This window comes from Pelmatolapia mariae, linkage group LG1 (genome assembly GCF_036321145.2).
Source record: "Pelmatolapia mariae isolate MD_Pm_ZW linkage group LG1, Pm_UMD_F_2, whole genome shotgun sequence".
Lineage (NCBI taxonomy): Eukaryota > Metazoa > Chordata > Actinopteri > Cichliformes > Cichlidae > Pelmatolapia > Pelmatolapia mariae.
Window position 1 is genome coordinate 19,555,943 of NC_086227.1, and position 14,749 is coordinate 19,570,691.

Below are 14,749 nucleotides of genomic sequence, written 5' to 3' on the forward strand. Positions count from 1 at the left end.
GCCAAAATGACCACTGTTTTTGAAGATGGGATATGGGAAGGACAGTATGAAGAAAAGGCTAATTTAGCTGCTTCCCTCATATGTGTTCAGTTCTCATTTTTCTTTGTATACAGAGGTTTAACCTGGGTTCGAACTCTGGGTCTTTCTTGGTTACTTTGCTCAGTTACGTTATAGATTCAATGAAAACCAGTTTGAAGAGGTTTGTTTTTTTTGTCTACAGTACAGTATAAATATAGAATTTAGTATTCAGAAATAATCTTCTTTGTGGTTTTACTTGTACTTTGACACCGTAGTGTATATCCTGCTTTATATAACTCAAATATGAAAAGATAAGGACCTGCAGCGACACATTTGAACTAAACTAAGTCCTGCGTCACACTGCAGGCCCTCTAATTCTGCAGTCTGCATATGTTTAACTTGTAATTGTAGCTAAATTTATTGGAGCTATGTAGCAGAGTGACACTAGCTATAAACTGATAAGAGTGCAGAACTCTTCCAGTAAGTCTGGAAGAATTCTTAGCATGAAAATTCAATTTCTCACCACCTGAAAGCTGCCTTCAAATAGGAACACTTTGAAAAATGAGAGCTAAATTTAGAAAGCTACAGCCTGACATCATAGCAACATGTCTCTGTGTGTGTGTTTTTTTTTTAAATTTTTATGCAGGATAATGACAGAAATTATCGTTTATGACAGCGTCCCAGTTTCCAGAAGATCTGTGAAAGCTGTTTGTTCTTCAGGTCAGGATTGGGCGGCTATGTGAAAAATATGAATCTGAGCACAGAAGCATGCATTACAGAGTAATTACACCTGATGAAGTTCAATTATAGTGCGGCCAAGAATCCAGTGCATGCATGTTAAATGGAAAAGAAAAAATGAGAGGAGCTTGTTAAGATGATTGAGAGGAAGCAAGAGAGAAATGCTGAAGTTTCAGCATGTGAAATGAATAAACCAGTGGTACAGTGTAAGAGACTGTGGGTTAGTCAGTAAAAATAAAGGAAATGAATCGACTTGAAGCCAGAATTATGAAATAAGGCAGATTTTCCCCCTACATTGATTCTCAAACATCGTGTCATACATCATCTGGTTGATTCTCTTTGAGAGTTGGATGTTTGATAAAGAGAAGAATCAAAACTAGGGGTGAAAGCTGATTAAAAACAGTGACCCCAAAACCCTCAGTTTGTCACACAGCCAGCCCAAACGACCCCAGAAGAACAGAGAGAGCACAGCATACCCGACGAGGAGTCGGAGGATTTTAGAGCAAAAGACCAACCATCAGGGGTCATTGACGCACAGTGAGGTAAGCGTAGCTCCACAGGCTTCAGGAACTTTAGGCCGTGAGGTCCACACATCACCAGAGGGCTGAGCAGAGTCTCTCCTGCAAATACAAACACACAGCAGGGTTAAACATTCTGTCACAAACCCACACGGGTATAAAATGTCCTTTTAGCCTAAAGCTTTTGTTGGCTTTTCGCTTCTAGGCATATGAGATTATTTGGATTGGGTTTCATGACAATCTATATAATAAAACAATTTATTGAATCATCATTTTGTTTTGAGATGAAACTGAACTAATAAATGCTCATTTACGTATTTCATCCACCCAACAGCCATTCAATCAATGCAACACCCAAGCAATAGCATCAAATACAGGATCAGAGTCTTTTAATGATCCTGGCCAATCAGCTGAATGCTGCGTTTGTGGCGATTCAAACAGGAAAGCTGCAGAGTGCCATCTGGTGGACAAACTGTGCACAATCAGCACTCATAACATGGTTGAAGGGGGTTTCTCCTCTCTTCTTTACTTTTAACTAAATGCCAATACTGACAGATCGACAAAATAGTCACCAATAATATCGACCTGCCAATAAATTGGTCAGACTCTAACAACGTGGATGATAATGGCTGCAACAAAGGGATAAAAATCTTTGCAACAGCAGGAGAACCAGCTGTAGACATTTTCAGCAGTCTTCCTTTTTCACACGTAGCATCGGCAGAAAATGGTGGTTTTTATGTTATACTAATTCTAATAACATATTTTATTCTAACTTCTTTATTTGCTACTGAAACAGCACCAGCATCACTGCTTTTTAAAACAAAACTGATTACAATATTTGGCTCTGATTCTTCTCTACCAGCTCCTGAGGGAATTATCTGTCTGCTTAGCTGCTGAATTCTTCTCCATGTTCACCACTAAGTCACCGTCTGCCAGCAGTTTGATGCTGAGCAGGTAGCGTGCAATGGGTTTTTAGAGATGGTTCACTAAAAACAGCTGCCTGCTGAGTGAAGTCTCACTGTAAACCTAAAAACAGCTGCAGTTTCAGATTCTCTGAATGTGCATCACTAAAAAGTGAACCATTCTACGCTGTCACATATTTCCACATAATCACTGGTCACACTGATCTAAGAATATAAAGTCTGCCTCTACCATCCAGTCAACCTGCAGAGCTTACATCCATTTCTGTCCAGATTCATATAAATAATGGAGTGAAGACCTTGAGGCAATTTAATAAAACTAAGGTATCTATTGATTTGTGTGGTTACAGTGAATTACTGTGTTACAAGGACTGATCTAAAGCTTCATTACATGGTGGAATGGGATCTTCTTAAGCTCAAAAAGCAGTGACAGACTCCAGAGGAATGAAAGTTTCACCTCTTCATTTTTTTCATCAATAGGGAGGGCAATAAAGAAACTACCCTACCATTCAATTCAATAAAAAACTGGACTGGACTCATAACAGCCTCATCGGGGAGAGACAGAACAGACTGTTCTTTCAGAGGATACTCAGAATCATTCCTTTTGTTATGGCGTTGATCAGTAAGATGGATATATGGCGGTACATATGGACAGCAGAAGAACAAAAACCCTCCAAAACAAAAAATTAATTTTGTTTTCTTTCTTCCTCCATTTTTTTTTAACATCTTACCTTTCTCCTTGTCGAGTGGCGGCAGAATGCTGTTGTCTCGACAGACCTTGAAGTAAATCTCTTGCTCCACGCCGTCGGGGATGGCACCCTGCGGGATAATGATGCTGACACCTGTCTCGATGGAGCTCAGAACGCCACCGTTAGAGTTGAAGATACCACGAGCTGTTGCCACCACAGTGTGACCTTCGTCTTCATCTTCATCATCCTCTAGGGCACTGGGGCTGGGAGACAAACGGCTTTAGTGTCACACTGTTATATTTAATAATAAACCTTTACCTTTAAATCTACTCAGACATAGCTTCCTACCTCACAGGGATGGCCTTGGGCACGGCGTTTACGTTGTTCTGCTGGTATTTGGATCGGGGGTCCGTTGTGCGTGTGAAAGTGTCCAGGCCACTGTCTTGGTCTGTGTTCTGGGGCTGTGGGGGTACCTGAGGCTTTACCAGACTCGAGCTCTGTCCCTGTTACACATGCAAGAGGTTTAAATGAGACACTTTATTCATTTAAACATTTTAGAAATGTTAGCATATGCTACCAACATTTCAGAAAAACCTGTTGGTCATTAAATTTGAAAAGATTTTAAAAAACACTGGAGACTTTTCTTTACGTTTTAAAAACTGTATTACCCTGTTCATGATTTTAATGTGACACGAAGGCTGACAGCCGAGGTTACATTAAGAGCGCCATCCGGTTATTTGATTTTGATTCAAACACACATTGATTTTAAAGCTTCCAACCTCCCTTGCACCATCATATATTTGACTCTGTGAGACCTCGGGCCAAAATCGGTTTACCTTGGGAGCACTCTCAGGCTTGTCATTGGACAGGAGGTTGTGGTTGAATTTAGGACTGTCGAACTTGCGCGAAAAAGGCTTGGCAGAGGTGGTGTAGGGCTTGGGCGCAAAGCGGTTGTAGGTGGATGTGGGCAAACCCCCAGTGCTAGTGACCGTCTTTGGAGGCTGTTCACTGGTGCCATTGACTGGAGACTTCTCAGGGAAACTCTTGTGAGGAAGAAAGTTGGTCTGGACCGTGTCCTCTCGAGCAGGAGGCTTGGCTGTAGAAGAGCAACGCATGTCAGCCAAAAAAGCTCTACAGTACAGTACACAAGTGTATTTCACCTTTGATCACGATCTTATATGAGATAAAAATCCTGACTACAGTCAATTTTACCATCAGGTGAGGGCTTGGGCAGCGTGGCCGGTGGCACAGCTGGTGTCACTTGGGGAACTGGTTCATATTTTTTCTCCAGTGGACTTGGTTTCTCCACTGAGTCCATCCTACATCACAAAATGAAAAGCATAAGTTAGATAAAAAAGATTAAGGAAAAGAAAAGAAAGACACGAATACCCAAAATGTGTATAATGGAAAAAAAAATCTCACTTGTTTTACACAAATATGGAAATAATAGGGAAAGTGAGAATCACCTGGGGAAACTGTGGCTGGACTGTGCTTGTGGTTGGGGTTTATTGGAGCCAGACTGCAGTCTGTCAAAGTAAGACAACTGTTTCCTGTAGTAGTCCTCATCCTCATCAGGGTCATAATGGTTGGAGCGCACGATGTCATCGGATCCCTTGGACTGAGGCTTCTGAGGCTCTGGCCCTCTGCTGGTGTAACAACACAGTCCAGAAGGTAAAACACATGGCAGAAGTTAGAGCAAAGCAGATGAAAAGGAGTTTACAATACAGAGCCAAAATTAAACTGTGATACATTTTGAACAGCAACTCTAGGCTTACCTAAAGGTCTTCTCTTGATCCAGGTTGCTCAGAGAATTTGCTTTAGGGATTACTCCACCAGCTTTCAAGGGCAAATCGGCAGCCTGAAGCAGGAAAAGCAATGAAATTTATCAGAGGGATAAAACAAATGTTTTCTTCTTCTAAGCTGCTAATTTCCTAAAAGTTGAAAGCAACTTAAAGAATTGGAAACTTGTATCATGCCAGTTTACCTTATTCCCAAATGAATCCCCGGCATCTCTGGCTCGGTCCATGGACACAGAGCGTTTGTTCTCAAACATTTTGACCCTCGTCAGTACTGACTGAGGCCGCATGGCGGGATCTTCCTCCTGCTGCTCATCTCTTGCAGGTGCAGCTTTTGGAACATCAGCAGGTGAAGGTGAGGGAGTCTCGACTTTATGAAGGGTGGGGCTAGATTCAGAGTTCACGGGAGCAGGATCGTACTGCTGAGATTTGTAGCTTTTCTGCTGCGATGCTGGTCCCTGGTTATAGGCGGGCCGCTGGGCAGCGGGTTCTGGTGAGCGGGCAGCTGAGGGGTATGTGCTCAGGTGAGAATTTGGGTCATAGTGCAATTCAGACGGCTGAGGGGGAGGTGGAAGATCATCGTAACGGAGAGGTGCTGAAACTGTCGGTTTGCCGTAGCGAGGCCGTCCGTCAAATCCCTGCTGAGGTGGCGGCTCATCGTAGCGTAGGGGAGGGGTGTAATGAGAGTCGGGGCCCTCACCGTAAGGAGGACGGGGATCGTAGGCCTGGGTGTTGGCAGTAGAGAACGGCTGGTTGTAGGGGTTCCACGGTTGCTGGTCATAGTGAGGCACGCTGTTCTCATAGCTCTCATAGTTACGGTACTTTGGTTCCTGGTAGCCACCGCCGACACCACTGCTGCTGATGTCATACCGACTGGGTGGGTGGTCATAATCTCTGTACGGCTGCTCGTCAGGGTGATAGCCCTGTTGAGGGTTGTACGTCACAGGCTTCATGCCGTGACCACCTCTGCCTATGTTGTCTGTGCTGTACGGATCCTTCTGAAACATCTACCGAAGAAATACACAACAAAGAAAGGAGGTTAACAGCGTCACAGGTTCCAAGATATACTGCAAAGATGTGAATTATGTGAAATGGAAAACTGGACACACACAGACTAAAGAAAAAACAAATCTGCAAAATGAATTGCAGAAGACGAAACGAGAAGGGAAAGACCTGAAATAGAGAAACTGAGAGGGAAGGGTTACTAGTCAGATAATATATTAGATTTAACAGAAATTGCAGCACAGCCAAATACTCCAGCTTAAAAAAATAATAATAAAAAAATCACAATGTACCACAGAAACTCCAAAATAAACAGAGTTTAAATAAAGAATAAAGTTTTTGAAATACACAACAAAACAATGGGATTCATTTTTCTCGCCTTTACTAAAAAATGAAAAAAAAAAAAATACAAAATTAAGCGCGTAAAACTGCGCTATTAAAACTCCTTCCACTAATTAGAAAAATTTTTCTGGTTGCTTCAGGCATGACGTGCCGATCTGTAGTAAACAAACGGGAACGGAAAAAAATGTCACCCACTGTCTTGGTGCAGTCGCAAAACAACATAAACGTACAGTATTTAAGGACCGAAGCACATACTCCTTTTACAGAAGCACATTTAAAAACCCTGACATTTAAGAAGTAACCATTAATTCTCCATCAACATCTAAACACTGTTTCTGATAAAGGTTATCATGGCCAAATGTTTTGTCCTCATAGCTACATGCGGGACAGGTGGAAGATAAAATTTCAGGAAAATGAATGGCTACTTTTACAAAGAAACAATCCATTCAGTCTGCACTGATAAACACAGCCCAAAGAGATCTGCTGCTATTGGTTAACAGAGACAAACGCACTGCAGCCATGCAAAGAATATAAGCAACGGTCAGAGCTGCAGGATATCCACTGCTCTTCTACTTGTAGGCCTATCAGCGCAGCCATCACCCTTCAAGCCCACTGTTGTTTACCAGCATCTGCACACACACATTTGCACCCCCACACCACACACACACACACACACACACACACACACATATATGTCTCTTCTGGGCAGCACTGTGGTCAGCAGACATGCAGGGCAGAAGAAAAGAGAGAGAAGCGTGGTAGCAAGAGGAAGATAGGAGGACAGGCAGCAGTAGCAGCAGCACAGAAGTTCAGCCAGGTCAGACCGAGCTGAGCCGAGCCGGGCCGGGTCACGGAGCATCCAGTGACGATCAGATGGATACCTTTGGTTCTGAACTGCCCAGTCCAGACTGTAGAGGTTCTGGCGAGATGCTCTGAGGTGCTACCTCAGGTGTGGGCCTCCTAAGTGAGCCAGCCTCTGGGATGGGGCTTGACTGGCTGTAGGGAGGTGCAGGAGACTCAGAGCTCAGAGCCCCTACAGTTTTTACAGTAACGTCGACAGCAGGGGGCATTGTCTCAGCCTTGGGCTCAGGCTGCTGGGAGATGCTAGGGACAGCAGCGGCCTCTGCTTTCTGTGAAGTGGTTCAGAAATGTTTAATAACATGCGCTGACACACTGTGGTGAAGTACAAGTGTTTCTACCTTCTCACCGCCCCCCCCCCCCCCCACAGTGGTCTGCTCTTTGTTTACCCCTACAGTTTACATTGATACAAACAGCCTATCACTCGCCGCCACATTTAACAGTAGCTACAGATCAACCAATAGCAAGTGAGGGTTAGGAATTAGCAGCAGGACAAGTTTTCAAGGTTGGGTGATACTAACTCGAGTTTAATTCTATGGTTACAATACAGTAAGTCGTTTTCTCCCTTTTCATGTTCATTAACACATCATGAGACGACAAATGCTTAGACTGTAATATCACAACTACCAATAGAGTAGTGATAAATACATTTCACAGGTACACTGGATTAACACTGGCATTTCCAACATGCACATAATACTTTCTGGTGTCATATTGTCACAGTCCCAATCATAGGTAGAACAAAGGCAGGAAGTGCACATAGGTGAATACTGATACAGACACTTAGACAGACAGAAGTGGGGTTTTTTTGGTTCTTTTTTTTCCCTCACTCAGTGACATTAGTAATAGTCACACTAATAAGACAGCTTGTGGTAATACAGAGTGCAAGAGTAATAGTAAAAGGTATGAAGTCTTCTCCTCTTCAAAATTAAAAAAAAAAACCCACACGCCCACAAACATCAGTCAAACACACACATAGAGGCAAATATGTAAATAAATACTATATTAAATAAAGATATATATTTCTTTATAGTTGCATATATATTATATATATATATATGTATTATGATAAATACCTGACCACAAAAGTTTTCACTTTCCCGTTGATATTGTTTTATAACAGTTAATAGATTAACTGCAAATACAAAAAAGTGACTTCAATAGCGCCTCCAGAAAACCCTTCTAACGCACACCGCGTCCTCCAGACAACAGGGGAGACGTACAGGTCTCAGAAACGCTACCTGCTGCGGCGCTGGTGCCTTGAAACCGGCCGGGTCGATGCGGTTCAGGGGGTCCGGCTGCACTGTGTGCGGGTAGCTGACATAGCCAGGGGGCTCTTGGATGACAGGCGGGTCCTCACGGACAGGCTCGGAGGACCGCGTGATGGCAGGCTCCGTGGGTGGACCCACGTCATCATTCAGCGTTTCATCCAGCTCCTGGTCTGTGTATGCTCCTCCCTCTGTGTCCGTGTCATCGTAATCGGAGGTGTGGCGGCTGTCTGTGCTGTACATGGAATACTCACTGCCTGGCGCCGACAGGTAGGAAAGGCGGTCGTCATGGATGTCCAGGTCATCGTCACCAATTCCATCAGCCTGTGAAATAAAGAACACAATGAGAAGGGGACTGAGATAAGAGAAATATCATTAATATTGTGTATGTGTGCGCATGTCTTACCTTGCCCTCTGAAACCCACACCAGCTGGTTCTGCTGCTGCTGGATTATTTCTTTCAGTGCTCCAAACCAACCATCGTTCATGCTGTTCAAGTTAATGGTTGCTGAAGGCAGAAAGAGGGAGGGGCAAAAATGAAACTCTCTCCACTCACACAATTATTTTAAAAAACAAAAAAACATTTGTATTACTTATTCCTAGAAATTAAGTTTTGCACGCTGGAGCAATGTGACTCTGGACTAGAAACTAAACGACAGTCATTTTCTCCACTGGTGACCCAGTATGTATGCTGTTACAGATCAATAACCAGATAAACATCCTGATTTTAAAAAGAGGCACGGTTGCACGATAATGTTAAGAAAGATGATTTATGAGAAGAATGTGTGTTTAAGCCTGAATGAAGCTGATGGCAATGCTCTCTCGGCCCGCTCGGTTTATCTTCAACAGATGCTCCTCAAACATGGTTAGAGCACATCCTTTGACAGGGAGACTGCACGCTGAGAAAGAGGCCTGGGGGCACACTCGTGAGGACAGAGCAGGGTCAGGCACAACAAGTGTGCTGTTGCGACAGCAGCCGACACTGCAGCGCTCACTTGTCAACTGTGTGAAATTCCTCTTTGCTCCCTGTGAAATCTCCCACTTAAACCCTCCACCCCTCCCGCCCTGTGGATGAACCCTTTTTTTCCTTCCACTGGACTCACTGGTGAAGAGGTGGTGGTTGTTCTTTCTTAACTTGAGGGCTCGATCATAAAGCTTTCTTGCGCTCTTCCTAGACTCGGGGCAGAGCCGTGTCCTCATGTTCTTGATGCCCTGTTTGGTGTCCGGGTTGAGAAACACCACAATTGGATACCACTGAGCGTAGTTCAGTCGGTCCACTGCATTCGGGGTTATATCCAGCACCGCATGCTTGTCCTTCAGGTACAGACAAGAAATAAAAACAAAAAACACGCTTTATAAATGTGATTATTTGCCATTTAAGGACTGAGTCTCCATAAAGTAGAATTTCGTGAACCATCTTTTCCACTATTCACATACAGGCAATCTTGAGTTTAGCACATTACTTTGGGTAATGTATAATTTCCTTGAGTGAACACCAGATGGCAGCAGTGAGCTGTGCATGTTATTGGCTTTCCTTTCAATGTTTTTAATCACCAAAACAAATGGGCCACAAAGACATTTTCTATCCACAATCCTCCATAATTTCAAATCACTACATGTGTATATTTCATTTCAACTCACTCGATCAATGATCTGCTTAATTGTATGCAGTCGGATGATGCCAGAGCTCTTCTGGTCTGTTCCTGCATCCCTGGGTTCACTCTCTTTGGAAGACAAATGGACAGAGTCACTGCATCACGTCAACAAAAGAGAATGACAACAAGAAACACAGGCTGTGCCCCAATTAGACATCTTTGTAGCGTGCAGTTGTCGACTCCCATAAATAGAGCAGTTAAATACAGAATGACGATCTTCGTACAGGAGAGGACAAGTGTACGTTTATACAAACAGCTACATAATAAAACACAAAATGAGGACAGCAGCCAACTCATGCAACGGTCATTACGGATTTTTGGGGAGGTTTGGGGAATGAAATCCAGCGTTAAAATGTGTGTGTGCAAGTGCATGTAGCAATTTAAAACATGGTGCAGGAAATGTGTTACGTGAGGAACACTGACATTAAATAAGCACATACAATAGCAGGAGGGTCATTTGGGATTAATGAGACTGAGGTGTCATTGTAAGCCTAGGGGATTTAAGCAAGGATGTGAAGAGAGGTTTATAATTTAAACAAAGACAAGCAATTACTTCCTGCCTAGAAATGCATAGAAAGGCTCAGAAGAGGGCAGTCATCTCACCACAGGAGGCTTAATAGATAGCAAGGACTCAAACACATCATAGGGCCCCATCTAGTAGCATCTAAGCTCTGCAATCATTGGCCGTAACTATCAAAAGGGTTTTATTAAAGGGCAAATAAACATAGCCATTCATGCACAGGTTCAAGCATATGCGGCGATGTTAAAAAGTAAATGCTAAAATCAATAGTTCTTTTTCTGCCATTCTAAAAAGGCCAGTAAGTGAGACATCTATCCATTTTCAGTCACTTAATAAATCTGTTATTAAATCTGCAATGGGCGCATGCACAGAAACAAGACACTGACACTAGCTGTCAAAAGAACCACAAATGAATTGAAAACCTTCTTTGCACCACCAGTAAATTATGACAGTATTTTACATTTTTCTGCTTTCGATCGTCCACTTACTTGAATCCAATAATAAAGCAAACGGCCTAAAAATAAACCTTAAAATTTGAGCAGTTTTCCTAATTGGCACTTCCATTTAAAAGCTTTTTGCCCATAGTCAACAAGAGTATTTGTACCTGAAAAAAAAAGCTCAGACTTTAGACGGCTCTAAATACTCCAGTTCTTTTTTTTAATACTCTTCTCAGTGAGAGAGGATATCCTCTCACTGACATGGCCATTTCAGGCACACAGCTCTGGCTGATGATGAACTGAGGGGCTCCACCAAGACACGCCATGTAATAAAGAAGGACCTGTGAATCATGCAGAGCTACTTTTTTGGAGTCCAAGAAAAAGAAATATGTAGCTGGAATCAAGCATAGTAGGTCCACTTTGATTCTGTGTTCATGAGCCTCCATATTTGTATTTTTAAACATTAACTGTGGTGTAATTAATGGGCAAAAAGTAGGTGATGAAAGAAATAAAAGTACAAATATAAGTCTGTGCTCTTAGTCAAGTAAATCCTGATCTTCATTCATACCTTTTACGATCATCAATACTGTTATGGTTATCGTTACCATGATTATTATCAGTATTTGTACATGAGGTTGTCAATGTGTTTTTCAAATACCAGCTCAGTCTCCACTGCATGTTAAACTGCACGGCTCGTCATGCAGCCTTGCTGTTGTCATTCAACATGAAACCTGCATTTAGACGGAGAATAGCACTCGATTTAATTCGAACAAAAAATGTTGTTGTGTGCAGGAAGCACGCTTTTTGTCATTCATTTGCACATGCTAATCTCTTCTGCAACTTAGGACAAGAGAAGCTATCACGATGACACACAGGATCAGAGACGTCAATTGTGCAGACTCTAAAACAGCAAAAAGTTTATTCTCCACGTTTTAATTAAACAGAGACATGCACTACAAAGCTGCGAGTCAGTACAATATAATATTTCTTTTGTCTCGAGTCTCATGTGTCAAGTTTTGCAAGATTGTGCGTCACTGGCCGAAATGTAATAATAGGAGAGTTACTCCCAAATGTGATGACAAAAGAAAATTAAATAAAGTGCTATTCCCTAATATGCATAAACCAGGCAATAGCTCTTTAAACATCTACAGAATAGGGAACTAGCCACCAAACACTAGTTTATAGATTATCTGCCATTCACTCAATTAAATAAAAGAAACAAAACTTGATGCACCAAGTCACATACTTTCCCCTCCTTGTTGCTGATGTGTTTCTGAAAAGAAAATACAGTTACACAAACATCACTGAGTTGTGCAAATTAACATCAACGACTGGAAACACTTTGTGTGGATGTGTCTACTGAATGTATGTTTGGGTACACTGGTGCATGTGCGGCTCTGCACTTCAGGTAATTGAATTTCAACACTGAGTATTAAAATGAAAACCGCACATTAAAAGATGCTCGAAATTTCTACAAGTGAGAGGAGGTGGATGATGAGTGTTTAGCTCTGCTTGGAGTATCAAAGAGTGAAAGATAAACAGAGGAAATGGAAGACTGAAAGAGTGACGGGGGAAATAAACACAGCTTGACAAACCTGACTAACAGGCCCATTAAAAGAACAGGAAGTAGGTAGTAATAGGAGGAGGAGGTCATCTAGTAAAAAACAAATTCACTGGGCAAATGTTTTGTAAAGAAATCCGAACTGCGCCCTGTGAATAACGACTATTTTAATCCCCAACTTCTGATCATTATGTAAAATTAATTAAATTAAAACACAAAAGGGCTAAAAACGTTATTATAAACAACATTTTTATATATCCTTAATAAGGACCTTATTTATCTAAATAAGCAGTGTGGATTTTTAAAGATGTCGCATACATAATAAGAACACAACAGTGACTTTAACATCTACTCGCTACTAATCATTCCTGTGAGAACTGCATGCTGAGATTTAAGCAGCTTTCAGCTTTAGCGTGTGTGATGGGTGATTACGGTCTCGATAAAACGGACAGAGAAACATGAGATATTGACATGAGGGTACTTTGTTACTTACTGGCTAGCTCGAACACTTCGGGCACCTCCCTGGCCAGTTTCTCTCGGGCCACGTCTGCAATCGGCCCAAAGATAACCACAGGTCTCAGGAACCCAGCTGTATCAGAACAACATCACGTGTGTGTTACACATATCACATCACAGTCAGTTCTTGTAGACGTGTTCAATACATTTGGTGTAAAACCACACAGATTCAAGACCTTAAATGGCCAGAGGAGAAAAGTGAAGCTACACCGTTAGTGCACTGACATAACTGGTACACATCAAACTATCCAAGTTTTGCTTATACACAAAAGCCTACCTTTGTTTTGTGTACATGTATTTTTCAGTGTTTACAAAGCAAATCCTAGTTAGCACTACCTCACAAATGTCTTAGTCCTACAGTAAAGTATAGAAGAAAGCATAATACGGATGAAAGCCTCCCATTTTATTGCTGTAACTGCCTTTGGCTTCTGTACTCTTACCTTCCCTCAGCACCACCCTCTCGTAGGCAGGGAACTTGGTCTGAACAGGCTGGGCTGACAGGTCCTCCCTGCTTTTCCGCAAATTCCTCTTGGAACTCCGCAGCCCTCTGAACCTCCAGAAGTCAGCTCTGTCGCCCCCAGGTGTTTTAGGAAGGGTGTACTGCACACTGGATAGCTGCTCGGCTCTGGAAAGGGAAGAAAAGGTGTAAAAGTGTAAAACTTTACACTGACTGGAGAGACAAGTCATGGTAACGTACTCCTACTGTAACTGCAACAATAATGTAGAGCACTGAATGCTAACTGGTTATCCAGTTATGATGGTCTTTATGGATTTGCCATCACATTAGAAGTTAAGCTGACCGTTGTCTGTGTAATTAAAAGCCCTGTTTGTACAGCTAACCAACCATTTGAGTTAAGCTGAACAAGTCAACAGGCCCAGGTCATCATTGGTGGAGCTGATATGATAATTTAATCATAAATTGTGATAAATGTGTGAAATACAGTAGATCATAAAATTACTTCTTCAGATTTATATTGCTTTAATTCCTCTACCTGCATTGTTAGCCCACTCATCAAATGCCAGAACAAACTGCACAGATACTAATATGTGTGCCATGAAACATCTTTTACCTATTCTTGTTGGGGATTATGCCTCTTTCCACTTCCTGGTGGTTCTTGCCGATACGGATAGCGAGCCAGGAGCCTAATTTGCCATTATAGAGTGTGTCTACCACACGGAAAACCTCTCCCTTGTTAAAGCTCAGCCCATATGGTGACTCTTTTTCATATTCAAAATGCGTTCGAATGTAGAAGGAGTCACCCACATCAGATTCCACTATCCTTCGATACACTGAAGCCAAAGCAGATAATAACAGAGAGGATTAGTTTTGACGTACAATCTTTCATGTTTACACTACAAAACGTTACTCAACGCCGTCATCCCTCACCATCCTTTTTCTTTTGAGCCAGAATAGTAACGTCATCTCCTTTTGGAAGATCGAGCAGAAAAAGCACAGCCTCTTCCCGGATGATGTTAGCAAAGTCCACGTTGTTCACCTGCAGAGGCAGAAGAAATTAACTTAATGAAGGACAAACAGCACAAGCCAACTCAAGGCTAATATTATTTGTAATAATGGCTGTTAAACGCTTATAAGAGCTGCTGAAAGCTACTGGATTTAAGTTTACTTGGCTCCACAGTTGCCTCAGCAACTTTATTTGTTGACCACAACACATCTGATTTCTTAGGGGATAAAAAGGAACAGAAGAAAAGAAAGCATTCCCCTTTTAACCGAGCAGCCACCCCCTCTTCTCCTGCTGCTGCCCTTAAAACAATAACTACTGTTTATTGACTCTGCTTGAGGGGCAGCAGGGGAACCAGAAACACATGGACTGAGTCACTGAACCACAGAAAGACACCTTTATTCTTCTCAGAAACAGAAGGGCTTGACGTCTTTATCTCCAGCTAGCACACC

At 42.3% G+C, this 14,749-nt stretch overlaps 1 protein-coding gene across 15 annotated transcripts in view; it reads right to left on the reverse strand.

Moving 5' to 3' along the window:
* The window catches only part of tjp1a (tight junction protein 1a), a 115,549-nt gene that overhangs the window by 4,646 nt on the left and 96,154 nt on the right, over window positions 1-14,749 (reverse strand). For 4 of the 15 annotated variants that reach the window (XM_063474834.1, XM_063474919.1, XM_063474883.1 and 1 more), the window contains 18 exons: window positions 14,225-14,333; window positions 13,908-14,127; window positions 13,278-13,462; window positions 12,815-12,910; window positions 12,007-12,033; window positions 9,790-9,872; window positions 9,252-9,462; window positions 8,556-8,656; window positions 8,123-8,473; window positions 6,905-7,153; window positions 4,868-5,686; window positions 4,659-4,741; window positions 4,350-4,529; window positions 4,096-4,202; window positions 3,720-3,979; window positions 3,232-3,386; window positions 2,926-3,146; window positions 1,233-1,376 (listed from right to left, as the gene is read on the reverse strand). In XM_063474834.1, the coding sequence (XP_063330904.1) occupies window positions 1,233-1,376; window positions 2,926-3,146; window positions 3,232-3,386; window positions 3,720-3,979; window positions 4,096-4,202; window positions 4,350-4,529; window positions 4,659-4,741; window positions 4,868-5,686; window positions 6,905-7,153; window positions 8,123-8,473; window positions 8,556-8,656; window positions 9,252-9,462; window positions 9,790-9,872; window positions 12,007-12,033; window positions 12,815-12,910; window positions 13,278-13,462; window positions 13,908-14,127; window positions 14,225-14,333 (3,601 nt within the window). The remainder of the gene's footprint in view (window positions 1-1,232; window positions 1,377-2,925; window positions 3,147-3,231; window positions 3,387-3,719; window positions 3,980-4,095; window positions 4,203-4,349; window positions 4,530-4,658; window positions 4,742-4,867; window positions 5,687-6,904; window positions 7,154-8,122; window positions 8,474-8,555; window positions 8,657-9,251; window positions 9,463-9,789; window positions 9,873-12,006; window positions 12,034-12,814; window positions 12,911-13,277; window positions 13,463-13,907; window positions 14,128-14,224; window positions 14,334-14,749) is intronic. The other 11 variants (XM_063474844.1, XM_063474874.1, XM_063474867.1 and 8 more) reach the window with 11 other exon arrangements.